At 30.7% G+C, this 24,802-nt stretch overlaps 1 protein-coding gene across 16 annotated transcripts in view; it reads right to left on the bottom strand.

The window, feature by feature from the left end:
- Window positions 1-564: 564 nt before the first annotated feature.
- The window catches only part of LOC143238461 (uncharacterized), a 109,680-nt gene continuing 85,442 nt past the window's right edge, over window positions 565-24,802 (bottom strand). For 10 of the 16 annotated variants that reach the window (XM_076478713.1, XM_076478723.1, XM_076478714.1 and 7 more), the window contains 9 exons: window positions 20,516-20,684; window positions 17,627-18,007; window positions 13,642-13,763; window positions 12,771-13,025; window positions 11,359-11,460; window positions 8,962-9,267; window positions 8,031-8,189; window positions 4,565-4,702; window positions 565-3,069 (listed from right to left, as the gene is read on the bottom strand). In XM_076478713.1, the coding sequence (XP_076334828.1) occupies window positions 2,839-3,069; window positions 4,565-4,702; window positions 8,031-8,189; window positions 8,962-9,267; window positions 11,359-11,460; window positions 12,771-13,025; window positions 13,642-13,763; window positions 17,627-18,007; window positions 20,516-20,684 (1,863 nt within the window). In that variant the 3' untranslated portion in view covers window positions 565-2,838. The remainder of the gene's footprint in view (window positions 3,070-4,564; window positions 4,703-8,030; window positions 8,190-8,961; window positions 9,268-11,358; window positions 11,461-12,770; window positions 13,026-13,641; window positions 13,764-17,626; window positions 18,008-20,515; window positions 20,685-24,802) is intronic. The other 6 variants (XM_076478716.1, XM_076478715.1, XM_076478726.1 and 3 more) reach the window with 1 other exon arrangement.

Raw genomic sequence — 24,802 nt, 5'->3', positions numbered from 1 at the left:
AATCTAACGCCTTATGGAATATTAGGAATAAGTTCAGTTTGTTTTGAATTTCGCGCAAAGCTACACGAGTGCTATCTGCGTTACCCATCCCTACCAACGAATAGTGGGACTGGCAGTCACATTATAACGCCTCCAGGGCTAAAAGGGCGAGCATATTTGGTCCGACTGGGATTCAAACCCGCAACCCTCGGATTACGAATCGAGTGCCTTAACTACCTGGCCATTAAGAATAAGAAAAGTGTGTAATAATAGCATTCCAACCACACTGTATTTGTCATATCCCTTGCTAACGATGTGTTTCAGTTAATTCACAGCTCTTCAGGCCGACTGGAATACAACAAACACAACAATTGTCGGAACTCTACTTAAATAAGATATTTGATACAACAAAAATTGTTAGGGTTTTTATGCCTCTTATATGTCGACAAGTAATGATTACAATCATATTTGTTATAAGACACTAGTATCAGGCTGTTGTGACAAGTGTAACAACAATTATAAAATGTTTTTTTTTTATTCTTTAGAGCTGAAATATTGTAAACCGAATGAAATTGTACTTTCAAGTAACACGCATCTTCCAAGTTTATTCTCTCATTTTTTTTCGTTGAATATAAAATACAACTGAAAGGGCACAAAAACAGGAGACGCATATTTCAAATGCCTACAAAACAATTTAAACCGGCTATTTTCCAACACAGGAAACCAAAAAATGCAACAATACTTCAGTATAATACACTGTACGTAATTTACACCCAAACGACATTTGTACAAAATTATTACTCTACATGATGAAACAGCAGAGCAAAAATAATTATTTCCTAAATACAACACAAAACAAGAACAAGCAAAATAGTATTTACAAAATGTAATTAGGGGACAATAAAAAGTGTCTAAAAATAACATGAGAGGGCGCTTTCTTCATGTGTATGAAACAAAGTACATCTTGAAGTTATAACAATCTTATGGTAAAATTATTTGTTTCATCTTCTTGCTTTAGTATTTTTTTCCCTTCTAGAATTAGAAATTCATGAGAAAAGTTGAAGCCGAGTTTTAATAAAATTGTGCATTTTTTGTTTGACCAAAGCACTAAAAATGATGGAGGTTTTATATCTCATGTTGTTTTATATACAACACTATTTATAAGTTCCTAAGTTTCATACATTAAATTTGCCTTCGAGAAAACTAAGTAGTTACAACTATGCATGTCACAAAAAAGCTTTTTTCTACTTTGATCTTAATATAAAGGGGAGTTTTTGGTTTACATTTATTTCTTAGGTACTTTATCTAAGGAAATAAATCTCAAGATCTGAAATAATTTTCCTAAATTTCAAAGTTTTTAAAGAGAAATAGTTCAAATAAATCTAATCAAGAACTCTCGATTTTCTGGCATATCATATAATGCATCAAATTATTTAAATTTTATATTCAGAAGTTAATAAACCATCATATTAAAATTACTGACAATACATGTGGATTTCAGTTTCAAGTTATTTATGTGATATAACTTAACAAAGTCAGTTGTATGTACAAAATTTATGAAGAACACATAGTGTTTAAAACTTTGTGAAAAAAATGTTTTTCTTTATTTATCGCTAAGAGCTATCATAAATCAGATATACCTTAATAAAAGTTCTATAAAGAAAATCTGAGATTATTTGTGATTTTATATTACTTGAAATTAAGTCATTAGTTAGTAATGTACTTAGGGTACCAAAAAATAAATTTAAAAAATGCTTCCCTATTTTTTTTAAGCAGAGGCTAGGATGACAAATCATACTATCTGAATTTATTAAAAATGTCACAAGTTTCTGTAATTATTCATTTAAGGCATAAATAGATGACAAAAGCTATTTTACTACAATATTTTAAAGACACTTACACACACGTATATATATTCCATATCGATTTGCAAATTTTTTGTGCTGTTTTGGAAGTATGCTTTATTCTTTGTTGGAGAATAATTCATAAACACTTCTGTTCTCTCTTGTAAAAATATTTTGATTACTTGAAAAGTATAACATTGCTGGGTTAACTTTCAGCAATAAATTAACTTCATGAAGACTTCAAATGTCTCTGAAGTCTGTTTTTCATGTATTAGACATACTTTCAGTTAGTAGAGGGGAGCTATCAGATTTCCCACTCATAGTAACATTTTTGTTATGTTCAAATTACCTTCAATAACGTTATTTTGCTCTAGGTGGTGAAACTATTTCTTTAAAAGAGCTGAGTTTGAGTGAAGAATATGTGTTTGTTATTAAGAAAACAAGACAGGAATAATGTCTAAATACTAACTCAATTAAAGTAAACTGAACCTTTATATTGTTTTACCAGATAAATCTATAAAATGCCTGAAGACTTTATATGAAAACGCAAGTTTTCCTAATCTAAACCACTTATAAAATTAACTATTTTAGAATTTTTTAAGGTATGATTTCATGAAGCCGTACTTGCCAAAAGGATAGTTTTTAAAATGAAACTTAATCCAACTTCAGAAAAATACTTTTTAAAAGAAAATTGTGTAATAATAAAAGATCAGAGGTATAAGAAAAAAAAATCATATCTACTCAGTAGAAAATAAACTGAGTTTCAGTTTCACAGCACTACAGATAAACGTTTGTGAACTCTATATATGCATTATGAATGGAACCAAGATTGACTTATTGCAATCATATACAAGTTTCAATCTTTTTAATAAAGATTTGTGTACTCAGCAATAGAGAAAATGGTTTGAGAAACAGTCCCTCTGGGAAATAACCAGACTGAATCCACAAGTGACTGTGGTGGAATCATCCATACATATACATATATTTATATATGAGTGATTAAGTGACAGTATTGTCATGTTGTCTTTTTGGAAACTACTTGTTCATTGACTCCAGCATCTTGTTGGACTAGGTTTTTGTCAACAGGAGAGGGTTCACTCTTTCCCTTCTCAGCCAACTTTCGGTCATCACATTTGTTCAGAGTTCGTTCACACTTTTGAGCAGACTTAGTTTTGTCTCGAAGGGCCATTTGATAGGCAACTTCAAATGCTTGTCCTAAGGTCAGTATCACCTCGGTAGCAAGATCCTGTAATGAAAAAGTCTTATCAAACTTTTAATTTGCAGTGAATAAAACTTGAAGCTCTTGAAAAGTTCAGCAACCAATTACCTTAATCCAAACCTCATATTAAAATAAAGATTGTGATAAATAAATATATCACATCAATAGTAATAGCAATAACCATACATCTGGAAATAGTTTAAAAACCACTATATTGCACAACACCAATAATCCTGTTTCTTTACACCAATACAATCTAATAACACGAACATTTTTGAATTACGAGATATTTCTATAAACATCTATACAGGCATTTTGAAACACTTATACGACAGTTATCAAACACACTCATGACTTCTACACATGTATAAAAAGTAATGTCTACTACTATTTCACTATTCAAGAATTTAAAAATATGTACACCTTACATATTAACCCTTCAAGACCATGAGTACTTTTTCATATGTCTTTGTTATATGCAATTCTGATACATATTCTGCTTTAATAACATGGAACATCTAAACACAACCAAATAATGTTAATGTTCTGGTAGAGAAGTTAGCACACTGGTTAATAAAAAAAAACTTGCTGTGGTTGTTTAACTTTAGAACCTTTACAGTGTCTCTATTCTACAACACTGATGTTTACTTAGGTAACAGTCAGAAAACCTGAAAAAAATTCCATAAATGCCATAGATAGTCAATTCTTTCTCAGAGCTTTACACCTGTCTTTAGGTCCAGCATGGTCAGGTGTGTTAAGGCATTCGACTCATAATCTGATGGTCGTTGTTCATAGGCTGTACTAGCCGTATAAGTTAAACCAAAAGTTAGACAAATTATAGATATATACATTATAAAATTCTGGTTTGAAATTTAATTATTTATATGTATAAGATATATACTTATAGGCCTGGCATGGCCAGATGAGTTAAGGCATTCAACTCACAATCCGAGGGTCGTGGGTTTGAATCCCGGTTGCACCAAACATGCTCGCCCTTTCAGCAATAGGGGCATTATAATGTGATGGTCAATCCCATTATTCGTTGATAAAAGAGTAGCCCAAGAGTTGGCGATGGGTGGTGATGACTAGCTGCCTTCCCTCTAGTCTTACACTGCTAAATTAGGGACAGCTAGTGCAGATAGCCCTCCTGTAGCTTTGCACGAAAACAAAAAAACAAATATCTGCCTTTTTTAAGCTGAAGTAACGTGTATGTGATGTTGATATGAAAAGGTTGAATGCATATTTCAAACAACATCTCTGAAAACAAAATGGTAATGCTAAAACTAATGATATAATGCATAAATAGATGAGAAAAACTATTTTACTACATGGATTAACTTATTTCACTTCCTTGCATGTAAAAGCTTAAGCTTGTCTTGAAATCCTGCTGCATGCCCTACAGTTTATACTTTATCTATTACCTGCAATCATTACAAGCTGATTACAAAGTTGGACTTAATATGTTGCAGTTATAAGTACTTGCCATATTTCACAAGATTTTTAAACCCAACAAAAGACTCACCATATTCTCAGCACAAAATACATGACAATAATGAAAGTTGGTCCGGTGTTCTTTGGTGATATAAGCAAAGTGATTGAGGTCCTCTGCATCTTGACATGCACAGTGAATGTTCCGAATTTCATGTTCACAAACCTTTTGCTAAGGAAAAATATGTTAAGTATTTGATATAATAAGTATAAATGTGTTTGTTTGAAGTTAAGCACAAAACTACACAATGAGCTATCATAGGTATGAAAATTAAGTTTCTAGCTTTGAAGGTTTGCAGACATACCATGTGAGAGCCAAAAATGTGTACAAAAATCTAAGAAGTACATGAGATAAAATGAGTTATTTCTCATGTACATTTTCATCAAAAAGCAGTAAAAATTATAATTTTTATTTTTTAAAAAAATCACAATTTTTCATACCTTACTGACAAATTATTTTTCCAATAAATATATTTCACTGGTGGTAGCTGAAAATTCATTTGAACATATTTTAATTTTAACTTTTATCTGATTGTATACAAGTCACACCAAAACAAAATTCACCCCCTTAATGTAGAAATGAAGTGTCTTAATCTTCACATAAATAGCTTTTTAACTAATTTCTTCAATATTCTGATTATTAATAAAACAGAATGGTAAATGTAGTTATCAGCTGGGCTCAAAAAAGTTTTCTGAGTTCTTGGTGTGTCTCTCTAAAGTAAAAAACAAACTAGAAATTGAAGAAAGTTTTGACTATTAAAAACTGTTATAACAGTAATTTAACATAACATAATGTTTAGGGACAATAAGGGACTTGTTGGTTCATCTCAGCTGTCCCATCCTCTAAGCCAAACTAAAACTATTGCAAAACATTAAAACCATCCATTATCATTTATATACCTATCAAGCTTTCTTTTAAACTCATTAAAAATTCATTGCCTCTGCAACATTTGAAGATAACCAGTTCCATGGGCCCTAACCTCCATTCTAATATTTTGTTAACCCTTAATATATTTAAAGAAATCCTTACTATTAATTTTTACATTTTCAGCCAACTTTTTCTCATACATCCTTATGGATGTCAATTTCCTGTTTGACCAATTATTTGATTTTTTTATAATCTATAATACCAGTCAATTTAAATTTCTTAAATATGTAATGTTTTTCTCTAATTTTATCTCTCAGACCTTTGTGAGGTAACCTGGTTTTCAAATTGCAACTACCATATTATTTCTGTAAGAAATATGTTTGTTTTGAATGCTGAAAGTTTTTCTTTAAAAGTTTTTTCACATTTGTTTAGTATCTCCAACTAACTCAGCTGTCCAATTTACAACAGATAATTCTTGTTTCATCCCTTCAAAATTTGTTTTTTGAAAATTTGGAATCAAAATATTATTCCCAATTTCCAAAAACAGCAAAACATCAAACCTAATACAGCAACAATCACTTGTACCTCAGTGTTCCCCAATTTCTATCCTCTCAACCATTTCTATATTTGAAGTTGACAATAAGTATAAACTAGCATTATTTCTAGTGGGTTTCTTAACCAATTGGTGAAGAAATCTATCTTGAACAGTATCCAGAAACCTTTCTCCCTCATGGTTTGATTCTAGAATTTTCCACTCTATACGACTGAAATTAAAATCACCTATACTTACAACTTCATTAACAACTGAAATCATAATCTTACTATAAAGTTCCTCACTAATTTCATCAGTTTCCATCTTGTTGTCTGTAACAAATTCCTACTAACAGTGTTTTCTCTTGATATGCAGCAACAGAAACCAAAATGGAGTCAATCTCCTTGTTGTTATATTTAGTATTCTCAACTTCAACAGGTTGTAACTCACACTTTATACAGATAGCTACTCCTCCCCCTCTCTTTAGTACTCTGTCCCTATGTATTAAATAACCTATAACCTTGAACTTCAAAGAAGTTTCTGTCATCAAAATAAGTTACATTTAACCATGTTTCAGTTATTATATCAAAATATTCCATTCCTACCAGTGCTCTAAAGTTATCTATCTTATATCTTACACTACTAACATTACCATAGGAACCATCCTTATTACTACTTCTACACTTATTTCCTATGCTAAATTTTCCTCTACATCTCAATTTTGTTTCATCTAGTTAATCTAGTAATCATTACCTTCAGTGCAATCAAGTCCTAGTTTAAAATATCTCTTAACAGCCGAGTTAATAGCCCTTGTAAACATGCCAGACCTTTTCTTGTAAACTTAATTGTAAAGCATTCACTCCAAAAACAATTCTCACCTCCCAATGAACTGATCCCACAAGTCTAACCTGCTCATTCTTACATATTAATTTCAGCCTAGCATTTAGCTCTAGAGACCTACTCAAAATTTTATCTCCACAGTTTCTCTGACACAATTAATTTATGGCATTTATCTTTAAATGCATTTATCACCCCAATGTACATATTAATCAGCTTCTATGACTAACTCCTCCTTGTATTGTTATCCCTTAGGTGCACAACAAAAAGTGAATTGTTGCCACTCCTTTTTATTATATATCTTGCTATGTCAGTTATGTCTTCCACCTGTGCCCCAGGATAGTATAATCTAACATATTTCTCCCTATTTACTACACAGACTATTCTAACCACATGCCATGTCAAAGAATCACCAATAACTATAACCTGTTTTAGTTCATAATCCATATCTTTCTCTATTCCTTTTGTTTTCCTTCCCTCTATTCATTCCTCCTCTACATAAGACAAGGGCTGAAATCTTTTGCTCAATAGAATAGGATCTTTAAAGCTAAGTTCACTACTTCTAACCCTAATACTACCTTTTATAACTTCCTGAATATCATTATTAATCTTAGCTGATGTTTCTCTTGAATGTAAAAGCTTAAACTACACTTGAAGTCCTGCTGTCATTTCCCAGAGTTTATTGTGTCTTTATCTATTTCATCAACTCTAGTTATGATAGCCTCCAACTTTTCCTTCAACCTGCAAACTCTACATGTAAATTGAACATCCTCACTACTAGCTTCCTTAAAAGTACATAGTAGTCCAGAGATTCCAAATAAAACCCATTCATTGCACCTACAAAACCTAACAAACAGGTAATGTTTAACCTCTGAACTTAATCATTGTATTGATTACAGAATTAGAATAAACACTCAATACTATAATTAAGTAGCAGTAACCTGTTGTTAACATTGTTAAGCCTGTTTGATAATTAATTAGGTTTTAGACTATATTTCAAAAATAAAACAATTTATCCTCAAGAAGGCTGGTGTGGTTATTAGAACGTTTATTAAAATAAAATACAGAACAACATTTTGACATTCTTAGGTCATCTAATTAAAATTATAATACACATACCAGCTGTTTTGAGAATACATTTTTACTTCAAGTTGGTTTCTCATCATCACTAAATAAAACAATGTATTTAATTTCTCTTACATCCTCACTGAATGTTAAATTATAGGGTGTTGGTGTTTCAAAATTGTGTTTTAGGTACCATACCTTGGTGTGGGCATCAATGAACTTAACTCCAGTGTAAGAGATAGACAGCAAGACATTAGGGACATTTGCAGTCTCTCTTGTAGAAATCTTAAGTTTTTGTATGGATTTACGTGTGGATTCAAGCCCCTTCAGTTCCTTCACCAGGGTAGAACCGAGATACTGTCAAATAAATGAACATTAAATCTAAATTAAACCCTAATATAATTATGACCTGATAATATAGGACACAGATATTACATCAAACTGGACAAAGGTGTACAGAGAGAACCACAGTCCAGTAACTGATGAGGAAAATGTATTTTAAGAAATTACTAATTAATAATAAAACATTTATACTTTGAATTCATAGGACATTTCAAACACATGAAAAAATATCACATGCACCTAATTAAGGGAAAAAATACAGAAAAAGATCAAAATCACAGAAATTAACCTCTGAAGTCTGAAAATAAAGATAATGTGTTATATACAGCTCATAATTCTGATAAAACATTAAATTTTGATTTTTGTGTTAAACAAGATATAGTGAAAGCTATGTTACTTTCAAAACACCGTTTAGAGGATGGATAAATTATTATCTAACACAGCAGTGAAGCCAATGTTGATGTCATACAATTTAAAACATGGATATTTCTAGATTAAATTATGCTAATTCTCAAGCTATCATAATTTTAAGAATATTGCTCATGTTATGTACTTCAAAACAAAAGCATTTTTAGTTAAGTTTACACTAATTCTCTAGCTATAATAATTTTAAAGCCATTGTTCAAATCATACATTTTAAAAGTGACTTACATCTAGACTAATCCACATTAATTGTCAGAGAAAAGTATTATTAATTTAGGAGACTATATTTAACATTACCAAGGTATTCAATACTTTGTGTTTTCCCTAGTTTTATTGAGAATATTATTTTAATTACAATTCGTACCTGTGCTCTGTAATTACAGTTTCCTTTAATCAGAACATTTGGTTGGTGGCGCCACTGTGCAGTTAGACAAGCAGGAACTCCACTAAATTGTTGTTGGGGTGAACATGTTGCAACAGATCCTGGTTCACTCATTAGTTGTGTAGGGGATCTGATCCTCAGTTCTTCTTTATCACCATTTGACGACTGTGAGTTGTTATTTTGTCTTCTTGCTGACAAAACACTAGTATAGTCCTTATACAATCCTGCATCTTTAACAACTTGAGCAGATGAAGTTTCATCAATATCCAATTCACTAATATTCAAATTCTTAAAAAAAAAAGAAAGTCATTATAAGAAAAGTAAATTGTGCTTCAAGGGAAAAAAATTTAATTCAAATGTATATATTTTTTTCTTTAGATAAGAAAGCATAAGTTTTTGATTCATATAGTAACTCAATAAATACTAAATGTGAATACTTAAGAGATGATTGTAATAAAAACAATGCTAACTGCAATACATATTTTCCATAATATAAAATTTGTATATCAAAGAAAAAAAAATCAATATTTATAGCAAGAGTAGATTATTCATTACAAATATTGTGCTAAGAAATCATTTTTGTGTGTAATGAAACCAGAAAGAATTTGTTTCCATAAAACTAAAATACAAAGATGATACAGTTAACTCTATGGTTAATAACAGGGTCCATTTGGACCTACTAGATTTTTAAACACATTCAAGTTTCTAACATACTGATGTTTATGGAGCAAGTTGCTTATAGGTGCATGATTATAAGATTTCTAGGAACACACAAGTCACATGAAAAACATAACCACAAGTACCATCAATACTGTAGTTAATATCAATAATTATAACTGCATTTTCTGAGGTATTTCACATATAAAATTAATATTTTAACAAAATATAAATTACAATTACTCAATTTGATGCAATATGTGGACTCCTTCCACCATTAAGCAAGTTGGTAATTTCAGGCTTAATTTAGGGTCAACAAAAGTAACATATAATTTAAACTGTAAAAACTGAAACATGTTTTTATTCTTATGTACATAAAATGACATTTGAGTTTTATAAAAGACCTTTAGTGGCAACGTAAACATGAAAAAACTTAAAAACTTATAGAAATATACACTATTTTCACACTTCTTTTACTAATATTATGTTATAAATTATGCCTGTTACTGCTGCAAAAATACTGTATGAGGGATTTAAAAATATGATAAACTTGAACACTAAAAACAGAAAATGAAAGTATTCATTAGCATTACAGTTTGGAATTGCTACTTGTAAGTTACAGGTTTAGTATTAATTAATATACCTTCATTTTGTGACTATGTATATCTTATTATCTTTATATAATAAATGTTACTAAGAAATAGTTTTCTTTGAAATATGTAAAATTAGATAAAAACTAAGTTAGACTGAAATACAACCATAAAAATCAAAGTTATTTACCAAAGATAAAGTATCCTTATGAAATTACAAGTCATGTCAAAATACATAACACTAACAAGAAAAAAAACACTATCAGCTGTAACGTTTCTAAGATAGGGATATGATATAAGCAAAGTGAAACAGATTTAGTTAATTTATATTCATTTCACAATGTTTCTATCTTATTTATGAATGCACTTTTATGATAATCTGAAGATATGCTACAAGTCTGTCGTACTTCCAATTCAGGAAATTCTATACTATTTCCAACCCATCAAGGCTGTATTATTTCTTGCACAGGCATCACTAGGCATTGGCACACAGAGCCTGTGCTACAATTTTATGACTGTGCCCCAAATCTCTTGTGGGCATCTTGAAAAATCAAAATAAGAAACCAAGAATATCATACTGAAACACCAAGCACTCCCAAGCCCATGGGCCTAATCCCCAAATCTTTTAAGCATTTGAGCAAGGCCTCTGGTTTCCAGTTCTTCATAACCTGAACATTCTAGTCTGGTCTACAAGTATACCTTACTCAACTTGCATTCTATATTATTTCTAAAATATTTTATAAACTTTGTTTAAATTTAATTTTAAATCAGCCAATACAAAAATCAATACATTCTTTTTTACTCTGCCAATGTTCATTGTAAGAAAACAACAACAATGGGCATCTTGTTTGGATATTTGAATACCTAACATTTGAAGAAGAAATGATTGGTTAGAAAGAATAAGTAGATATAACCGTAGAAAACATGGCCTCCTCTCCAGAGAATAATAATATTATTCATTAATATGATTGTTATATTTGAAGTGATATACTCTGAAGGAGATGTTAAGATGAGGTACCAGAAATGATAAACCAAGTGGATAAGTTTCTGTTATGTTAACTCACTATAACAAATATTCTATTCTACATCAAGAATAACTAAAACATTATATCATTGTTTAAGATATACCAACCAATTTTGATAAATCAAAGTCGTCCATGTACTGTTCTGGCTTTCTTTCTCCAAGAGATGCTAATATTCTCTTCTGATGACCAAGTTTGTTGACTTGTAATACCTGTTACCAAAATGTTGAAAACTTAAAACTGACTAAAATGTTTAAACTATAATATATGAAAGAGTACAATTTGAATAATGCTTTATAAACCAGCTATTATTACAACTGGGGTTCGTTTCCTCTCGGTGGGCTCAACAGATAGCCCAAATGTGGTTTTGCTATAAGAAAATGCACACACGTTATTAGAACTTCATGATAGGTTAGAATATGAGTTATGCAATAATACATCTGACATACAATTTTGTTAATGTGAACATTGTCTAATTATTGTAGAAAACAAAGTTTCTCATGTTCTATTTACAGAAATAAATCGTACTGATTTTGGAAATGATATATGCAATTCTATTCAGTTATGTAAACCTCTCTAGATAATAAACTAAAATCTAATTATTTGGACATAAAATATTAAACTTTGTACATAAATTTCTCTCAGTTGTGCTTTATTTAAATCTTTATTGACAAAAATATAGGTTATAAGTACATTTTTATTACAAAAATGACTTGAATTCTTTAGAAATTAATAATAAATGTAATACCATCAAACCTGCAGGATTTATCAATTATTTATTTCTTTAAAAATTAGTAATATGGATAACACCACTAACCTTGTAAAATCATTTAAGTGTTTTAAGTTTTTTTGAAACAGAAATATTACATTCCTGGCATTTGCTTGAAACATTTTTTATGCAAGTGTCCAGAACTTTTCTATTTCTAAGATTTTCATGTTAATATAGGAACACAAAATACTAAAGAATATACACAAAATAATGCTAATGAATTGGACTGATTATAGAATAACTTTTATAATCTTATAATAACAGTGTATACAAAATGTAAGACTAGCACTTTACTGGAAAGTTTAATACTAATTACTCAGTTTTGACTGTATTAATTGAAATTGTCATGATTGAAAATCTAACCAAGTAACTCAATTAGCTTACCTAACCAACGTTTTTATAACCAAGCAAACAATTTCTTTGTTGTCATTTCTTATAGAAATGTACTCACTTCACTCACTGGTTATTAAATAACATGTTGGCTGAGGTACACATATTCTGATAAAACAGACTGATAAAGGACTAGTTCATAGTGTTTGTCTTCAAAAAGTGCAAATCAGAAAATTAGGAGCAATTCGAATTGTTTTTCAAATTTCTGTTTATATTTCATATAAACATTACTTTTCTAAGTCTGCCCTAAAACACCTAAATTTTGTGTTTTACTCTTTTAAACATTTGACCAAACTTGGCAGAAGAACTTTTGAAAGTAAAAGCAGGTACAAAGAACTGAAAAATATTTTAGAAGACCAGTACCGTATTCAGTTCCACTTCCCATATCTTCATAACTCTACCTATTTCTGTGAAACCATTCTTCTGAAAAGTACTTTGGTACTCTTCAAGATGTAGTGATTTCAGCCAATCATTTACTGATTCAGGCATCCTTGTTTTTCCTTTTCCTATTGGTGGAACAGGCTGTAACTTCTTCCTGAAGTTTATAATTTTTAGTCTGTGTTCTTTATTAGAAATGCCTATATTCTTAAGGTCTTGATCTTCCAGAATGTTTCCACCCTAAAAACATTTTTAATAGCCTGTTACAAGATGTACAGATTCATCTCAGTTAACTTTAAGCTGATTAATAAACTGTTATATGATTACTACAAACTATACTGAAGTTTAAAATAAACACCATATTTTTCTAACATATATGAAAAAATATTACGTGTATCATACATTTATCACTGTTTTTACACCTTGTAATCTAATAGTTTTCCACAACACACTCAAGTTTACTGTAATACAAGTGAAACAAAAACTGCACAAACTCAGTCACTAGTAGCTTCTCAAGTCTATTGTTCATCAGAATCTAAGGGTCAGTTTCAACTGTCATATGCAGTTTAAATTAGATGGACCTTGTAATGCAGCCAGGTAATGATTTAAAGTGTTTTCTTTGGTTTTCTTCCAGTCAGAGAATGCCAATATATAATCTTATGTGTAAGGCATTATATCAGAAGTATGTGTTCAGTTATTTATCTGAACATGAACTTTGCAATACATTTCTCTCATAAATATTTTACTATTATAGCTTGATCTAAAATCTATTTTTTTTATATGTGAAAAAATCCTAAATTTACACAGGAAAATGAATTTAGAAGTAAATCATTAAATAGAGGGACTACAAACTTACCAAAAATTCAATGTCATCAAATCCATTAATTATAAAGAGATTTTCATAATCAGATAGACCAAGATAGGTAAGCCATTCCTCAACTGTTTTGAATTTCTCTGTTTCTGCTGTTTTCGAAGTCTCTGAAACAAGACAAATATTTTTTTATTTTTATGCAACAATAACAATTACTTTTTACTTATTATTTCAGCATTATATACAAGTGCCAAGAAAATAATAACTAACAATTATTTGATTTCAAGCATTAAAGAAAGACAAACAATCTGGACTGGGAAGATGCTGTTGCATTTCTCAAAGGTAAAAGTCCACAAAAACAATCTATTCAGGAAGCATTTGCTCTTAATTATTTTTGTGTTATATAATAACCATTCAAACAGTTCAGTCTATGCACTATATATATGTATATTGTTCTGTGCATAAACAAATGATGTTAAGTAAGGGGGGGAAGATAACTGCCTCCACACCCCCTACCAAAATGACTCAATACTCCAGATTATGTATACAACTACCTGCAGAGCCACAAAATATTTAATATATCATCTCTTTTACAAAACCAGAAAACTCAAGTTCATGCTACACTGAATTTTACTTTAACTAACAATATTGACTACTTGGAAAAATATCTATGGAAGAAAAGTAAAATTTATGTTTTCTCTATTAATTATAAACGTTACATTTATAATGCCATTAAGTACAATATCATTTTATAGAAAACGTTGCTTTAAAACAAATAGTGCATAAAGAGACTGTATTCTTGGCATACTTTGGTACTGAAAATGTTTTACAGGCAATATTTTATTTGCTTGTTGAGTTTCAAGCAAAGCTACTTAAGAATTATCTGTGCTAAACATCCCTAATTTAGAAGTAACAGGTTAGAGTATAGACAGTTAGTCAATATCATCCACCCATAACTCTTGAGTTTATCTTTACCAATGAAAAGTGGGACTGATCATCACACTGTTGTGTTTCCACAACTGAAAAGGCGAGCATGTTCAGTGACAGCATTCAAACCTGCACTCTAACCATGTCAGACATGCAAACATTATTAACCTTTGGAAAGCATACATAAAATAGTTAATACCGAAAATGTTTAACTTCACATTACATACCAGAAATAAAGGAAGAGATGTTGTTTAACCTAAGAAGGAAAACATTACCACACCCTATAGAAATTACTATTGTTTGTTTTTTTTGTACTTGCACATTTATATAAAGACCCAAGTTACAATCATTTGTTTTAGACCTTTTAAATAAGATAAAAATAAATACTTTCAAGTGTCATAAAAAGTTGTTTCAAAATATTCATAAACATATGTGTTTGATATCCATCTTTTAAATAGCCAAATTATATATAAGTACAGGAAAGTTAATTATTACATTAAATCATACATGTGAACCATTCATAAATCTAAGAATTTTCAAAAACACATTAAATTTTTTACATACTATACTGGACCTATATGTGCAGCAGACAAATTTATAAATATAAATGCAAATAGAAAACCAATGTAGTTGTGACTATACAAATTTATTTTTTGATTTTACTTTAAGAATATGTGATTTACAAAATAAGTCCAAACGGAGACTGAGCTGATGAGTGATAAACGTTTTTAGGCTTAGCTCATAAATATAAAACTCTGAAATGTATATTATTATACATACTGTTGTTGTTCATTTTTAACTTTTATGCACTGACAGGGTACATATAAATTAATGTTTTTGTATAAATACAAGAAACTTTTTTTTAAAACTTGGGAAAAAAACTGACTCTGTAAACTCATTAGAAGTAAAAACATAAACAGGGCATCTACATAACTTAAACAATTTAGAAAATAAATTTTATGCAGTTTTGTCTGTATCTAGAAATTATGATATTATAAATTAATGACCAAATTCATGCTTTTAACATTAGATTCCTTTTCATGAAACTTCACTAGTAATTTTTACAAATATCTTTTGCTGTGTTTGTGTGTTGTTTTTTTTAAGTTCAGTTTCAAAACACCATAAATATAGAATTAAATTTCTAGGATCCAGCATTAGAATCTCTTATGATCTAAAATCATAGATTTATATAATCAGGATTTTCTCATTGTGGTTCCTAGTGAGTCCAGATACAAGTACACACACATGCAGATATGATTGAGTGTTAAACTCCATGTGTTTTGATGAATAACACATAATGAAAAAGGCATTCATGAAAGTTGACAGTAAATTGGATATTATCTACTCATTATTTACGTGAAATTTATGTGTATGCTATAATTACGTGTATGTAAATCCATTTTTAACAACTATTTAGCACCTTATTATATTGTTGTAAACTGTATTTTTCATATTTTAATTTAGATGGTTGTTTGCTAGATGGAGAAAGCCATTAAGCCATGATGATGTAAGATCTAGAAATTTCATGAAAGGTTTCAGCAGTATATGGAAGAAACTGTACTATACAGTAATCAGTTAAACTAACAGAATCAGTTAGTGAGTTATTCATTTCAGGATCAATAGTGAATCATACAGCAATTTAGTAAGTACACTAAAAGGTGAGTTTATTTGAAGTTAAACACAAAGCTACACAATGGGCTATCTGCACTCTACCCACCATAGGTATTGAAACCCAGTTTCTAGCATTACAGGTCTGCAGACATACCACTGTGCCACTAGGGGGTAAAAAAGTGAGTCAGTCAGCATATCTGTTATTAACTGATTATTGAAGACATCCTACAACTAAGTTTATTTGTGAGTTAAGGGTAAATACACTAGTTTTGGAACTCCTGTGGAAATCTTGTTTGTGAAGGCCTATCAGTGGATATAGTTTGTATAAAACATTGTTTGAGAAAAGTTAATTTATCATTACATGAACTGAACTTCACATTAGAACCCTAATTTAACCTACTAATCCAAAAACATGACTGGTGAATAATAAAATATGATGCAACAATGTAAGATAGACATATTGTGATTTGATTTCTTCAGCTTGAGCACTGTATCATATATGTATCAAACTGACTACGAATATGTGGACAGGTGCTAACATGCAGCCCTAAAGCATATTTAATTATCCACTGTAAATAAAAATATTAACGATTTATTTGGCTAAAACATGATTTTATGGGTGTATCTTCAAGCAGTATTGCACTGAATGATATGATAAATGTCTATTCACACTGTACTGAGAAAGGGACTGCTGGCAGTACAGTAAGTGTGAATATGTAATGGTCAGTTGCATAAATGACATGTGTTTAGCTGTTATTCTGCAGGCAGATAGTTTGCCCTATGGGGTTAATGTTTATTTGTGGTCCAAAAGGGAATTTGTTGGCACCTTCAACTCCCACCTGGTATTACTTTGGCACAGGGCCAATTTGTGCATTAATAAATATATATCCACATATAATATTCTAATTCAGTAAAATATTTTTTATTTAAAACAACCTTTCTTAACTAAAATGTAATTAAGATGTCCCTAACTTATTTTGAAGAAAATGCCCAAAACAGCTGCATCAAAAGAAATTTCATTTTGAAAGTACTAGTTACAACACAAATATAGTTTAATAACAATAATCCAATAATCTGCATTTAAGATTTAAATAAAGTAGATGATACCTATGAATACTGTGGAGCAGCGAGCTTGTAACGAACTACCATACTGACCAATTATGGGACAACATTTTTTATTAATAATGAAGCTATAAAATTCATAATTGCTTCATAATCATGGCTGACCACAGTTCCCTTTCCCTTCTCTAGCCTGTCACATTCCTGGATATCCAAATAGCATCCATCTATGCATGTGTACCAGATGTTCACTCAAGGCCATCTCTAATTCTTGCAACTAATCCACCTGCAGGCTGTTCAATAATTGTACAGATTTTGTGGAACTTAAAAAGCACATTATGATACTCATATTTTTTTTCTCTCTCATGGTTTCTGAAAATGGGGGTTACCTTAAATTCAAGATACCCTACAATCAGGCCAATATGGTAATTACCTTTCCTACCTAATGTCAGTGCACTTGTGAAGTGTTCTTCCATCTCACTTGAAAAGAGTGATTCACGTGCTATTCCACTTCCAAAAGAAGCCATGATATCAGCAATCTCTGCCCACTCAGCATTTTCATCAAAAGGACTCATTACAGACAAACTGTTACGACTATCACCCTTGCCTTCCGAAGAACTCTGTAAAACAACTTTACTCTTCCCCACACCCTCCATTTCAATTCCAACGTCTTCGTATATGTTTCGAGGCTTTCGAGGAATTGGTGGTTTCCTTGAAGGAATGGGTGGAGGTGGTCCCTTAGGGTTACTTAAATGAAGTGAAATTTTAAAGTCGTCACTACAGTTTTCTGGGCATACAGAACCACGACACAACCCTACAAAAAGAAAATAAATCATAAATTTGTTTCAAACTTTCTGAGCATGATACAATTTATAGCATAACATTATTATCCTTTCCACAAATATTTTTGATGTCTTTATTATATAATTTCAGAATATTTCTGGCATATTTTATATCTTTAGAAAATTTCCTGTAACTAAAACTATGAAACTAACAAATCAATAAAAACTGTGTTTTTAATTGGTAAATGAATATGTTGTCAGCATAACAACAATAACCTATAAAATGAAAAAAGATATGAATTTACACCAAATGACCATTTCATTAGGTTTTCCAATGTAAACTCCTGTATAATGTTCCATACTTAAAGTAGCTGGATAATGTGATGCATCAGGTGATCATCTATATAGAAGCAGAGATGCAGTCATATCATAAGTAGTTTTTAATGAATAAGTAAAAGTTCAAAATTCTCCAACTTTAACTTTGCTAACAGAGATTGTTTCATTTACAGTTTGTTCAAAGAGCTTATCACCAACTGTAACTAAAAAGAAGTTCACTTGCCACTGAGAAAATACTGTGATCTCCAACTTCTGGAAACAAACTAGTGGAAAACATAACTTGATGGTTGTAAAATGAAGCAGATGAGTTATTTCTTCAAGTAGTACTGCATTAAAGTATAAGTCAATTAAGTTACAGCTTAGGTCCTCACAATATAAGGGGCTTCTTAGCCACCTGTAAAGAAGAAAAACTTACTCTATTTCAAATTTTTTTTTTCATACGAGGCCTCTCAAACTACATATAGCTTAGGACCTCAGAATATCATAATTTGGCATTGCCTTCAGGAAAGATCAGGTTTTGACTACTTTCACTCAAAGAAGGTGTGAGTTCTTGATGACAAGAAAACCACTTGAAATAAAAATGTATCTCAGAATGGTTGGTATGGGTATTAACACTTTTATTGATAAGCAAAACACAATGTTTTGACCTTCCTAGGTCTTCTTCAGGTTAACAAATTACTTTGGTTTGTTTACTGTTTAATGACAACTATCTGATGATAATAATTACTTAGATTGGATAACTCTTTAATGACAACTATGTTGTGATAATAATTACTCTGATTAGTTTACTGTTTAATGACAACTATGTTGTGATAATAATTACTCTGATTAGTTTACTGTTTAATGACAACTATCTGATGATAATAATTACTCTGATTAGTTTGCTGTTTAATAACAACCATGTCATGATAATAATTACTCTGATTAGTTTGCTGTTTAATAACAACCATGTCATGATAATAATTACTCTGATTAGTTTGCTGTTTAATAACAATTATGTCATGATAATAATTACTCTGATTAGTTTACTGTTTAATAACAAGTAGGTCATGATCATAATTACTCTGCTTAGTTTGCTGTTAGTTTTTTTAACCTGAAGATGATCAAAGGTCGAAATGTTGTTCTCTGCTTATCAATACAGGTGTGAGTTATTCCTTCAAAAGTAGCCAGGATTCAATCTTCAACCAGAGCAGACAAAAGGCATCACAAACACTTTCATATATTAATTAACAATTAGTCCAAAAACTGTTTATCTGAGGTGTGAAAAGGAAAGATAGGTCTCAGTGACACACACAGAGTAAGAACTATGCTTGTGAATTACTACAAACATATGATGTGATTTGACAATTTTAAGGTGCATTTAATCCTTACCTGCATTTTAAAGTAAAAATACAGAAAACAACAAAAAATTAGGATAAAAATGACCTGCTACTGCTTTTCCATCAGACAAGGTAACAGTACCAGCTTCTGTAGATGAGGTAACCATGCATGAGTTTGGAATTTTTTGTTTCCTTTAGGATGGTAATTTACATACAGTGAATACTTGTTCATTGTTGACAATCAAGTTCATCTTACGAAGTTGCATTTTCAGTCTTACTAACTACAGCTCTTCCAAGACAATAATGCAGAAAACACTATACTTATACAATCCAAAATCTATTGTAAGAGAATGACAGTGACTTGAATCTTTTTCCTTGGTTGGAACAATACTAGATCACAATCTCACTGGTCATCTTTGGGAAGAACTTGAACATTGGATTTGCAATTGTAAGTTTTCACTGATCATATTCCTTGCTGTATGGACTATGTTTTAATAAGACAACTTCCAATTTCTTTTGGAGTCTATGTTGTTATTTGGATGGAAGATGATCCAACTCAGCATTAGGAGAGAGTTTTAATAAAGTGGCAAGTCATGGTAAAAAACAAATATTAAAAAACATTAATTAAAATAATTTCTGGATGTACTTAATGTGAATGAAATTTACAAAATAGTGTTTTTTGGATCTTAAAAATAAATTTAGATTTCAAAGGTTTAAAACTTAAAAAAGAAAGTGAAAAAAAGGAAATCAGTCCTTGCATCATGGTCATATTATTTAACTATTACATCTTAAGGAAGACTAACACATTAAATAAATAGATTTATGATTTACTTCTTGTATATGTAGACAGTGAAAACAGACTGAGATAAATACAAATCAAACTACCTGCAAATGGATCATCATCAATAACTTCTTCTATGTTATCAGTTGAAACTGATTTATTTTCCGTTCCTAAGGTGACTTGAATATTTCCTTTAGAGTCAATAGTAGCAAACAGCTCATCCTCTGTTAGTGTTTCTATATCACGTGATGCACGTTTACCAATATGATATACCTATAACATACAAATAAACCTGCAATATTAATCTGTTGTTGATTTTTAGATTTTTTAAACTCTGCTGGTAATTAATTCCTGAGAAAAATAGGTTTATTGCTTTTATTTTGAAATTACTGACTGATACAGATAAAAGTGAAATATTGGAAAATGTAATGATCCTCAGTTGTTTATTCACTTTGGTTCTCTTACATCTCTGGCTTCAAGCAAAATGAATAAATTAGGTACTTATATGGTCATTGTACCACGTGATAAACTCTTATGTGTTGAATTATGTCAAATTATTTTTTAAGTAACTGAAACATCAGTAATTTGTAGAGCAAAATTATAAATACAATCACATGAGCAGAATGTGATAGAAAGTCACCCAACCACAAAATATCTATTAAATCTTTTCCTTCTTGCATTTATAAACCTGAATTAAAGCAAAGACAAATGATCTACTAATGTTCCATTACCTTTGTAGTACATTCTATATCATAACCAGTAATGGGACCGTTTCCTAATTTTGAAATATCTGTCACTTAAGAGTCATACTTAACATTTGTAATTTATTAACATGTTACGTATTACATACACATACCTATAAGGAGGTAACTCCAATACTCATGTTTTACAAAACAGCATGATTAATTTTTATTACAGAATATTTATATGCTAATTATTCAATTTTTTAAAAAAGAATTTGAGATTTTTCTACAGCATTCAGACAATCTATTAGAATGAATAATATTTACGAAATAAATATTCAAACAAGTAATGAAGGAAGATGTGTTTTCCAGCTTTCATAAAGTTTAAATTATATTCAGATCATATGGTACAGGCAATTCATGATTTCAGTATAAGCAGTTAATGTAGAAATTACTTTGAAAGTAAAAAATATTTAGCCTTTACTGAAACTAGCTGAATTTATTTATTCAATAAAAATTCAAAAACAAGGGCTTTTTGAACTAGAATCTTTCTCTTCAAAGACAGACATTGGGAAAACATGTGTTTGTGTCATGATAATTAAGTACTCTTATTTTCTGCATCCAGTTTGTATACCCATGAAATAATTTAACACATATTACCCTATGCAAATTTTGTTATTTATCTATGTAAATCATTTGTTTCAAGTATGAAATATTAATCGGTGTGGCTATTACTTCGAAAAACATAACTTTTTTCATCTATATTGTTTTTGTGTTTGTTTTACTTCACTGCATAGTAATGTAAATTAATTTAAGTATATGAACAATGTTATGACTTTTCATTGAATTCATTACTCAGTATTATACAGCAGACCAACTGTTTAGAGAAATCTTTAACATGTGTATGCAATCATTAAATATATTTGTTTTTCAATAAGATGGCATGGTTATTTCACAGAACTAATACCACATAGTGTTCAGCTCTAAACAGTTAAAATAATTAACTCACTAGTAGGTCCTATAACAGTTTTTCAGCTTTGATATTTCACTTGCATAAGAGAAAAGTAATAGTTAACTTTACATTTAGTGATATGTTATTAAGTTACAGTAGCATTCTTTATCTCATATCCTAATGATTTTTTTTTTTTTTTACACTTGAGTAAATTATTAGAAATCCTACGTTTCATTTCTTTACCATTATTAAAGCAGTTTTCAACTGGAGCTTAAAATATATGTACATTAGCAACTGTTTTGGGCACAAATTCCAGGTTGAAGCTCAATTCAGGGGAGGATTGGTAGTAAAGGACTGGCCTGGACAATATCACATGCTGCACACTTGTTAATAAACTAAAATTTCAAATAAATGTCTACGAATCTATCAAATGCACTGGCACACAAGGTAATTGTCTGGTATCCCAGTGGGCCAATCTATCCTTGGTTGATGTTTATACAAATATGAGATTTTATGAAGTCAGAGAAGATAGAAGAGGCTGCAGATCATCTGCCCTTTGAAAACATTGTACAAGCACTGCCATCTGCTCTTTTGTCATTTATTGTATCTATGTATACTTGACATGTCTGCAGATATTAGAATAAAAAAAAAACTCCCTTTGTTCATACTGTGCAATACAATATCTGACATGTTACAATATTTTTTCATTTTTTTTTCTTTAAATAAGCATTACAAAAATTCAGAGTTACTGAACACCCAGTCTGTGAGTCAGACATCCTTGGTGGTTGATTCTGCAATAATAATAATTTCCAGTGTTCCTTTCTTTTTTAAATCCTGAATAGAAATTTGAAATATTTGTGATATATAGAATTTGAAGTGCTCAAAAACATGGCAAAATTTGGCCTTGTTTACAGACAATGAGGGAGTAATGCACATATCCCCATTTAAATTCCAACACATGTTGTGAAATACAAGTCCTTCAGCTCTATAAAGCCATTTTCTATGTAGTTTTCATGAGTTCTCTTGATAGAGATAGTCAAAAAGGCAGACACCAGCAATACTTCAAAAAAAAAAAAAAAACCTGTTGGACAGGTTAGTGACTGGAGATGAAAAATGGATATTTTATAAAAATGTTAAGTGCTGCAGACAATGGCTCAGTGCAGGTAAACTGGCTAAAATACAACCTAAAATGGACCACTATCCTAGGAAAGTCTTGTTAAGTGTTTGGTGGGATATTGTTAGTGTGATCCACTTTGAGTTGCTGCCACTTAATATAATGATTACATCAGACTTGTATTGTCAACAGTTAGAGTGTTTGAATGTTGCACTGAAAGAAAAGGGGCCTGCTTTGATCAATTGTAAAGGTGTTGTGTTACACCAGGATAATGCATGGCCCCATACAGCAAGGATTACATTTACAAAGATTGAAGAACTAGACTGGGAAAAACTTCCACATCCTCCTTATTCTCCAGACCTTGCTCCATGTTACTACCATCTATTCCAAAGTTAGCAGAACTATATTGAAGGAAATGAGCTTGGAATACATGAAGATGTCAAAACTACCCTCTCTACATTGTTTTTCTCCAAAGCCCAAGAATTTTATAGAAGTGGCATTCAGAAGCTTGTGAATCGTTGGCAGGAAGTAATTAACAATAATGGAAAATACATTATTGGTTAAATAACATTAAAAGCATTTGAAATTCTCTCTCTTTTTCTGAACCTAAGATTGGACATTACTTAAGGGATGACCTGATATTTGGCAACTAGAAATGAACAATAGATTCTTGTATCTACTGTATAGCACGCTTACACTATGCTATTCCCAGCACAATTATTAAAGAAGTAAAAAAGATCAAAATATCATTTTATTTATGTTTACTAGTTTAAACAAGAGTATATTAGTTAAACAGCACAGCCAGAGAAGAGACCCCTGATTCTGAAATGTTGACCAGCTGGGGTATCCCCAGTGGCTCAACTGTGAGTTTGAAGATTCATAACATCAAAAACTGGGTTTGGACACCCGTGATTGATATAACACAAATCGCCCATTGTGTGGCTTTACGATTAACAAAATAGCAAACAAATTGATCAGATGGGAAACGGTCAGCCAGGAACAGTATGCGTCACAAGATGTTAGTCCAACTCTTAAATAAACAGCTAGGTGTTTTCTAACACTGAAAACATCGTTAATGAAAGAAGATATTCTAAACTCTATAAAGTATTGTACTATTTGATTAACAACAACACACACAAAAATAAGCGCTTAATACATGGAACATTCAGCGCTGTGGACGTACATTATTAATTGCTACACACTTTACGATTGTTGTCTCAGATATAACAAGATGCGCATATCGTTCGAAATACACCCATCCACCCACTACTGGATTAAATAGCATTTGAATTTAAACGAAGAAAATACTGTTTTCGACTTAGTTTCAAATACTAAAAGCGAACCATAATGCTGGAGTTGTTTATTAATAACAACTCGTAAATGAGTGTTAACATATCAACCAAACTATATCTGCTATATACATTATCGACGATATCCAACACAAACAACACTCCAATCCAGCGGAGATACGACAAACCCACTTGAATTAAAAATGTATCTCAAGACGGCTGGTAGGGGTAATAAAACTTTTATTAAAATAAATAAAAACCTTTTACCTTAACTTGAAGATGCCTTAAGAAGGTCTAAACGTTGTTTTTTCACTTTAATAAAAGCTTTATTACCCATACGACAGACATGTGTA

Source organism: Tachypleus tridentatus, chromosome 13 (assembly GCF_004210375.1).
Source record: "Tachypleus tridentatus isolate NWPU-2018 chromosome 13, ASM421037v1, whole genome shotgun sequence".
Lineage (NCBI taxonomy): Eukaryota > Metazoa > Arthropoda > Merostomata > Xiphosura > Limulidae > Tachypleus > Tachypleus tridentatus.
This window is presented reverse-complemented; position numbering and strand designations above follow the sequence as displayed.